We start from the raw sequence: 8,949 nt of genomic DNA, 5'->3' as shown, positions 1-8,949 counted from the left end.
TCGTTGAAGATTAGTCTTTTAAATTACTTATTAATTGAATATGCAACAATTCATTGTGCAAAAACCACTATTTTTTTAATATACTTATCAAAACATTCATAACAGATCGGCAACGAAAGCCAAGCACTAGTCTGCGTTCTTCAATAATCAGCAATTAGCAGCCACTTTAATGGTAAAGATTCATTATAGAGTTTCCAAACCTGTGAGTTATTTCCTCCTGGAAAAAGTGTGTCATGCCTTCTCTCGAGTGGGTCGTTTCACGCTCGACTTTTCTCGTCACGCTAAAACTATTGAAACATCACAATACGTTAAATTAAAAACAAAACAACTATCGTAATATTGAAGGCTGTATGAAATTAATAAACTGAAATTAGGTGACGAGAAATTACCAATAAACAAAAGTAAACAGTAAAGGTAATTAACGAAAAAGTGTTTCGTTTGCTACTTGTGCATAGAAAAAGATGACGGCTTCAATAATTATTAATGCCCTAACACATTGGAACTTCATGCCACATTTGCAGGGTACAGACTTTATATTCACAGCTGCAGCGAATAATTTGCCAGGATTCAGGAACTCTTCTTCTCTTGTTGGCAAAAAGCGGCTACAGATACCGTAGTGATCCATACCGGTCGGACAAAAGCGCGTGGGCGTTAGCGTGGGTTACAGCGTGGGCCAGCCCGGCCCTGAACCTGCCCTATACCAGCTTCCGACCGGTGTGAATCACCCATCTCGTTGCCGTATAATAGAAAACGTTAGAAATGTTTTAATAATAAACCATATCGATTTATAATACAAACTTATCCTTTGACCATACATATATATAATACAAATAAAAGTAACTATTAACCAAATAGATTTATAATACAAACAAAATTATCAATAAACCACAGAGATTTATAAAACATAGACAAACTTTTACTTGAATAAAGTTGGTCAGACACTTCATAACACCGTAATTTGAATAATTTTGTTAATTTTTTAATACATGGCAATGTCGCTCAGAAAAAATTACATGGCAGGAGTTGCAATCAATTTTTACAGAAAATATGCGATGTTAGCAGCTGAACCATGCTCAACTCCTGCGATTATCATTGCATTAATATCTAATCATATACGCACATTTCTATCTACGTCGAAGTATCTGTGACTGTATTTGCTGCACTTAACTGAAAAGTTTTACAGGGTGGTAGGTGTCAGCTGGACAACAATTTCTTCACAACAATCTAAATGTATCCGAACTTGCTTCTTCTATCCCCGCGATATGACTTTTTTTTCTATTTTATGTGTTCGTAAAAAATAAAACTTGGAATAAATTAGCTTATGTGGACTCAAACTACTACTTAATTTCGTACGATCTAGTCGTTTTTTAGGACCTTTATAATTAATGATTGTAAATATCTTGCATCATCTAGCCACGTGAAGGTAATCGAACACGCTTTCTAGTCTTCTCTGGTAGCGATACGAACATCGCTGCCGGTGTTTCAACCAATTACAGCTCGCCAACAGTAAAGCAACGTCAGGCAAACGAATGGACACGTTTTAGTAAAGAAGCACCTTTCGTGTGTGGTGGTGCGTGTGAACAGTGCTGAAGCATCGTTTACCTACTAGACGTTTCGTGCGAGACTGTCACTTATCAACTCAGTAACTGGTGAGTTAGGAAAAGGCAGCTCATGTCTAAGTTATTTCTTTCGCAAATTTGTTTAGTAACTCAGTTGTATTTAAAGCTCCTGTTTTCTCTTACTTGAGCGGAAGTTGAGCCTAATATTGATATAATTAGGTAGCGTAGAGTTAAGGCTCTCTTCAAACGTCAACCTAGACTGCTAGTCTGTGTACCGTGAAGGTACCTAGTATGGTACGAAAGGTAGTATTATCGTATACGTACCCAGCTTCTGATCTAGTACTTCTTAGTACGTAGTAGCTAGTAGTAGGTGATAGACTGATAGAGCTCTGAGCGTAGAAGTAGGTATATGCGACTGTATCTTAGCACAGATACTTTCATCATTGGTTATGGAAGCAAGTCCCTACACAGGCAAACTGAGGCAATGTGAGTCTGAGGAGTCTCCAAGTCCAGGGACCATTTTTTGCAATGTCCTGTGGCCTGTGCTCCTGTAAATTGACAATTTTGTCCTATGTTACCTGTGGTGACTAGCAGTCTGGCACTGGCCACAGTCCACACTGCAAAGTGACTGTGTCAGACTGTCAGTCACAGTTGACACTCACTAGACAGTTAAAGCTGTTGAGTGCTATGATAATACTGATATGATGTAATTCACTAATTGCAATTTACTGTCCTGAAAACTAGATAAAAGATATGTCTTTGAATAGTGACTACAATTCTACAAATACAATGTCTACAAAATGTTGTTGTTAGATTGTCAAATTAAGAAAATGCCAATTCATAGTGGCAAATATATATATACCTAAGAAATTTTTTAGAAAGTCGAAAGTTAGAAACCAATTCATTTATAAATAATGACTTCCTAATCTAGTTTGAGATTTTGTTCAATATTATAAATTTGTATTTTAATGCTGGCATCAATGATTGGAATTTTCTTACCATAAAATGGGGTAACTTAGACCACTTTTTTTTTATAAATGATGCCATTTTTTTACTAGCTAAATTAAACTTGAATTGAAATTTGCAAAATACAGGTCTATACTCTAGCTTCACTCACCATAAATGGCTGGCTCCTGCCTCTCATAGTTTTTATGTAATTTCAAAAAAAGTTATGGTCTTTGTTACCCCAGCTCTTGGGGTAACTTAGACCGGGTGGTAAAATCAATTATATTTTTTTGTAAAATAACTCCAAATAAATCCAGGTTTTGGTGCATTGTAGTAAAACTCTTATAGTTACATATGCAAATGAAAAACTTGAGGAAAGTGTCATAGTTTGCAAATGGGGGGTCCTGCCCCCCAGGTGGTCTAAGTTCCCCCAAACGGGAGAACTCTGACCACCTAATGGCAGCCCTGACAAGGTTAACATAGACCGGCCTGGAAATTAAGTTAAATTACCATATATAAGACTCTGTAGAGTCTGAAACCTAAAGAAAAAACATAAATAGGCTGTCAAACATAAAATATGTTATATATGGTAATTTTATATTAACTTTCAAGCCGGTCTATGTTACCCCGTCAGGGCTGACATTAGGTGGTCTAAGTTACCCCATTTGGGGGCAGCGCCCCCCATTTGCAAACTATGACACTTTCCTAAAATTTGTCATTTGCATATGTAACTAGAAGAGTTCTACTACAATGCATCAAAACCTGGAGTTATTTAACCAAAAAATAAAAAAATTGGAGGGGATACTCTGACAGGCTTTAAATAATAGCTTTTTTTCATGGGTCACATTTTTAACTTTTTAACCTATTAGATATGCAAACTTTTCAAATCTTTCTCTTGTGTTATGTGGCCTCAGTATTAGGCCTTTAATGCCCATTGACAAAATTTTTCTATGTCAAATAGTTTTTGAGTTGTGGGGGTTTTTGTTAAAAAAACGAAAAGTGGTCTAATTTACCCCGCCGGTCTAAGTTACCCCATTTTATGGTACTTGTTATTGAAATTTTATGGCTCCAAACCAAATAATGGTCAGTAATAATAAATGATCCTCCAAAGTGACAATTTTTTTATACAAATAGAATCTTGCTGCCTGATCATGCACTTTAGTTGAAAACTTGAAATTGAAAACTTTGGTATAGTTTGGCAGAAGTTGTTCTTTAAATCAAGTAGAAGAATTTTGTCAAACTTGAGGCTAAAATTTTGTAATGAGATTATCACAGCTGTAGGATATTATGGATACAGATTGAAAATCTAAGCTTGGCAATCTAAAATCTAAGGTGGCATGTGTGGTGGTGGCTCAAAGGCATCCTGGTCAAAGTCAAACCAATGTAATTTTCATTCTAGAGAAGTCTAACTGGCAATTGGGCATCTATGATGCTTTCTGGTCTACTTTATTTGTAGGACTAATCACTGAATAGGAAAAGTCAACAAAATAGTCTCGTGTCAATCAATTTGTGCAAGTAAGTGCAACTACCAAATACCAATTCAGGGTAGAATTTGGCTTATTTGGGAATCAGGAGGGTTCATATCTAAACAAATGCACATATATTAGATCTAAGAATCTGAAACTAGTTTTTCTTTTAATATTTTGCTAGTGATTGTTACTATGTTGGAATCTAAAACTGATTAAGATACCAGGCTCAGCAAGATCGATCAATCTTAAAATAAATCAGCTGGCAGCTGTCATTGTGATCCTTCAAGGGACTTGGAGCACTGTAACTCACCAGCTTAATATTGCCTAATGACTGTTGCCTCCTTTAATCAATTGAGAAGAAAATATATTGAGTTAAATATTCCATTTACTGCTGCATTTTTATATCTAATTACTTATTATGTATTGAACATTGTCATGAACACATATAATTCACTGATAATAACTTTAATACCATTTTGAATCTGTAAATATCTAAGCCTTGAAGCATAACTTATGGTCAGAATTAATATTCTATTTATAACTCAATTTATTCTCTGGGTGTTAAAAACCTAAAGCTTTTCTTTTGTAAAACTTGCCTCATTTGGGTTAGTGGGCAGCTTTTGGACCTAGGAATATTACTAGTAACCTAGTGCAACCCTGAATTTATTCTCAAACGCTAATGTTTTGTAACCTTTGTGCAGATATGAAGTCATTATTTTTAGCAGCCTGCCTCCTGGCAGTTTGGAGCTGCATTCTCAGTGGCCAGAATGTCAGAGCTGAAAGTGATGGTGATTGTGAAGGTAAGTCTACCTCTTAATTAGCTCTTGACCTCAAGTAGGGCTCAAATCTTTAATGAAAGTCTAAAATGACTTGAAATATTATTACTTGAAAGATTGAACATAATGTTCCTCATAAATAAGCACAGTAGTGAATAACCTCCTGTAATTTATGTCTTTCTTTATAAATTATGTGTTCATAAGGTGCCATATTTATTTTTCTCCAGCAATTTATTTTATTATAGTAGAAAAATATGGATGGATTTTTAATAAAAATGATGAATTAATTATTTTCTTATATTTACAAATTGATATGAAGTTTTATATATATATATATATATATATTTATTTATTGTACTTTTGAGACTCATTTGAATCACTGACAATTTACAAAACTATACTTGTATATGAATATACTCAACCCTCTGGTGGGCAAGTTACCATAAATGGCAACTTACCATAACTGGTAACTTGCAATCTAACCACCAAAGAAGTACCATACTCCACATCCAACAGCTTGTGTTTGAGGCTATCTTACCATATCTCTGCCAATCACCAATAATATGTGTTCTGAATAGTACATTACATTAGTCCCATTGAGAAGTGAAGTGATTCAAAGAAAGTTGTATAGCAGACACTAAAATCAGGAGAAGCAATACTTCTCCAGTTGATAATCTGTATGTTGCTTGTATTTTACATCATATTCAATTTAAAAAGCTAAGTCTAAGTAAAGAATCAGCTAACATATCATTATTTATTCCTTTTATGTACAATATTTAAATAATAAGCAAACTTGTCTCAACAATTTTCATTTTATGTTAATAATAATTTTAAATTTTCTGTAATTTTTCTTTGCACATGCTTGAGTCAAAACAGTTTCTATGTATATTATCTGCAAAAATAAATGACTTTAAGTTGAATTTTTTCTTGCAGTGTGCATTGGATTCCTGGAAAAGTTTGCCGGCACGCTGACAGAGGCTGAGAAGAAGGACACAGCGGCCATTGAGAAGAAATTCAAGGAACTGTGCAGCACTGCCAAGAGTGCGTACCAGATGTGGCTTGAAATTGTGCACTAGTTTTGTATTGGCTAACAAAATTTTTCTCAGATAAACATAGGATGACTAAGATGATTCATATGAAGGTTATGGAAAAGTATATTGTTCAGAACGGATATATATAACATAGGATGACTAAAATGATTGTTATGGAAGCATATGTTGATCAGCACGGATATTTTTAACATAGGATTACTAAGATGATTCATATTGGTTATGGAAGAGTGGGTATATTGATCAGCACAAATATATATAATATTATGATGACTAAGATGATTCATATTGGTTATGGAAGAGTATACTGATCAGCACGAATATAGGTATATAATATTATGAAGACTAAGATGATTCATATTGGTTATGGAAGAGTATAGTGATCAGTACGGATGCGTTCACACTAAAAACTATCCTAATATCATGATATACAGTGATGAAAGTTTTTCTCATTTTCGACAGGATTGGTAAGTTGGTGTCTTTGATGTCACTTGCTAAGCTTTTACTTCTATGTGCACGCATAATTACAATAATTTACAAATTTAGTTACAGATTTTTTGTGTGGCCTATCGTGAATAATTTCTTGTTATTCATTTATGAATGCTAATTAGCCAAATCTATTCACAAATTTATTTCGTAATACAAACGGTGTTTCGTTTAAACTTACTTCTTTATTCTTTATGAATCATTACAGATACGTATAAAATCTTTAAAGTTGCATTTAAAATGAAAAAATAGTTTAAAATAAGTAAAATAGGTAGTAGTAGATGTGGAATGAAGACAAAGTTATTTCACGCAACTTGCCTTGACTGCAAGTTGCAAAATATGATTACAGCAATTGACCTGGAGTTGTACTACTATAAAAAATTTTAGCGTCTTTGTACACGAAGCGTCCGTTTTTTTTTTTTTATCCGTCGACTTGTGGGTTTTGATATGAAAGCTGTTAGTGATTGACTGACGGAGTTACAAACACATAAATATTTGTAATAGAATGGGCCCTGGTAATGAATAATGTCTGACTGTGCAGGCCGGGAGAACCGCTTCTGTTACTACGTAGGAGGCTTGGAGGAGTCAGCTACAGGCATCCTTGGCGAGATGTCCAAGCCCTTGTCCTGGGGCCTGCCTTACAACAAAATCTGTGAAAAACTTAAGAAGAAAGATTCACAGATCTGTGAACTTAGATATGGTGAGTTACTCAGTACAATTATTAGCTCGAGATATGGACTAAGCAATTAACTCGAGGTATGGACTAAGCAATTAACTCGAGGTATGGACCGAGCAAGCCTCTTGCGAAGAAATTGAACACTGATCTATTTGGCTCAGACATGTTTGGGTGGATCATATTTTCGCAGCTTATTATTTTTCACTGTAAATACGTTGCTCTCACAACTCTCTGTCTTAGTGACCCAGATTCATTTTTTCTTCCTTCAATGTTCAATTGTATGAAGAAAGTTTGTGCCTCAAATCGAGTCTAACAAATACGTATTCAAATTATTTAGAAAACGATCATTTTCGTAACCTATAACGACCTACTGCTTTCATGCTGCAATGTAGTCTATACCAGAAAACTTACTGCGCTGGAGCGTGATCAATTTAGCAATCATCTTGAGTTATGGGAATTGAATGCTGCAAATTTAATGAAAAATATGACTTCATATTCGATACGCCCCATGCAACACATTCTTTCATTATTTAATCACGCAAATCTCACTAATTTGTAATTAAATTTACTTGTACTGATCTGGTTAAATCTCATCGTCACATTTTTACCATTGTCTGTAATGCATGCATAGAGATTTGTGCAATGATGTACCCTATGTTGGAATTTATAGGGCTAAATTCGTAAATAACGTTATAAATCATTCGTAAATTCAACGTGTAGGTGCTGAATATATTTGCTGAATACAAAGTTCAGTGAATGTTAATATTCACTGAACTTTATTATCAAAGAAAACGCTGAGCTCGTGAGTCTGTCAAGTATTTAAGCGAGGTAATGATCAGGATTTTCTTCTTGATTGCAGAAAAACAAATTGATCTGGGAAGCGTAGACTTGAAGAAGCTCAAGGTTCGAGATCTGAAGAAGATTCTACTGGACTGGGATGAACAGTGCGACGACTGCCTCGAGAAGAGCGACTACATTCGCTTCATTGAGCAACTCAAACCAAAATATGTCAAAAATGAATTGTAATACTGGCGTATTTTAGAATATCTCGTACTGTGTTAGCAGAGTGTTTCAAGTGACCTATTTTATAAGTAGATGTTTGCTGGAAGTTGCGTACGCGTGTTTGTGTGCATAAGTGAACGTCAATATATGCTAGTGGGCAAATGCATTTTAGTCAGAGTACCACGTGTCTTATTTTCTGTTATTTAAAGAAACTGTTGTTAACATAGCATTTTTTCTTAATAACACTTCTGTGAGAATGATGAACATCAAATATTTTCCACTTTACTCACGTACCCTGCCTTCAGATAATATTTTCGTAAGGTTTGACTAGATCATCAGCGAGGCCATGCAGTCAGTACTGGCGTTTTGGTTGGACCAGCTAACGTCCCAGTCCAGTATCCTGCAGACTAACAACAATCCAACTAATAGTTAACAACTTCTGAGTAGCAATATAATATCACTTCGGAATTACCTTAGCGTGATCGAAATGAGCGAGATGTACCAGGAAAAACTGAAACTTAGCGTTCAGTATAATTTTTGAAAGTTATCCGTAATTTTATTTGAAAGTTATCCGTAAAAGTTCATTCGTCTCGTCTTACAAGCTGTTATTTATTATTTTTTGTAAGATTTTGTTGTATTCTTCTCGATTTCTTTTTGCACAAGTAACGTTTGAACGAGAAATGTAATTTCTCACGTGACTATCTAAAACGATAAGTGTTATTGTCATACCAGTATTTTGAGAAGAAAATTCATCCTGATGTTTATTTTTTGGCCCTCTCCGAACTGCAAAGGAACCACTTTGCTGCTGACCACAAAAGCGCTTGCTTGGTTTTCATTTCGAGCTACTCTGAGGCAGGGGAAAACAAATTCATCTTCTCTCCTGCACCTGTCATAAACATGTGTCATGCTCCAGGTTCTGGAAGAGTATATTAAGCATCAACCCCGCAGCCTCTTCAGGGAGCATCAGCTTTATAGAGGCTAGTGGTG

The 8,949-nt window shown here is 35.1% G+C and overlaps 1 protein-coding gene across 1 annotated transcript; it reads left to right on the top strand.

Annotated features, from left to right (window-relative positions):
* Positions 1–1,474: 1,474 nt before the first annotated feature.
* On the top strand, positions 1,475–8,720 carry LOC108668325 (mesencephalic astrocyte-derived neurotrophic factor homolog). Its single transcript, XM_018155515.2, has 5 exons — positions 1,475–1,649; positions 4,675–4,773; positions 5,683–5,790; positions 6,826–6,984; positions 7,820–8,720. The coding sequence occupies exons 2-5, from the start codon at positions 4,677–4,679 to the stop codon at positions 7,984–7,986; spliced, it is 531 nt and encodes a 176-aa protein (XP_018011004.1). The 5' UTR covers positions 1,475–1,649; positions 4,675–4,676; the 3' UTR covers positions 7,987–8,720.
* Positions 8,721–8,949: the final 229 nt, after the last annotated feature.

Source organism: Hyalella azteca, unplaced genomic scaffold, assembly GCF_000764305.2.
Source record: "Hyalella azteca isolate HAZT.00-mixed unplaced genomic scaffold, Hazt_2.0.2 contig5630, whole genome shotgun sequence".
NCBI lineage: Eukaryota > Metazoa > Arthropoda > Malacostraca > Amphipoda > Hyalellidae > Hyalella > Hyalella azteca.
Note: the sequence above shows the minus strand (reverse complement) of the source record. Positions and strands in the feature narration are given on the sequence as shown.

What these genes read in the sequence shown, in the direction of transcription:
- LOC108668325 (XM_018155515.2), top strand. Translation starts at nt 4,677, where the DNA reads ATGAAGTCATTATTTTTAGCAGCCTGCCTCCTGGCAGTTTGGAGCTGC. An exon ending in AAGTGATGGTGATTGTGAAG is followed by an intron (nt 4,774 to 5,682) that starts GTAAGTCTACCT and finishes TTTTTCTTGCAG; the next exon opens with TGTGCATTGGATTCCTGGAA. An exon ending in GATCTGTGAACTTAGATATG is followed by an intron (nt 6,985 to 7,819) that starts GTGAGTTACTCA and finishes TCTTGATTGCAG; the next exon opens with AAAAACAAATTGATCTGGGA.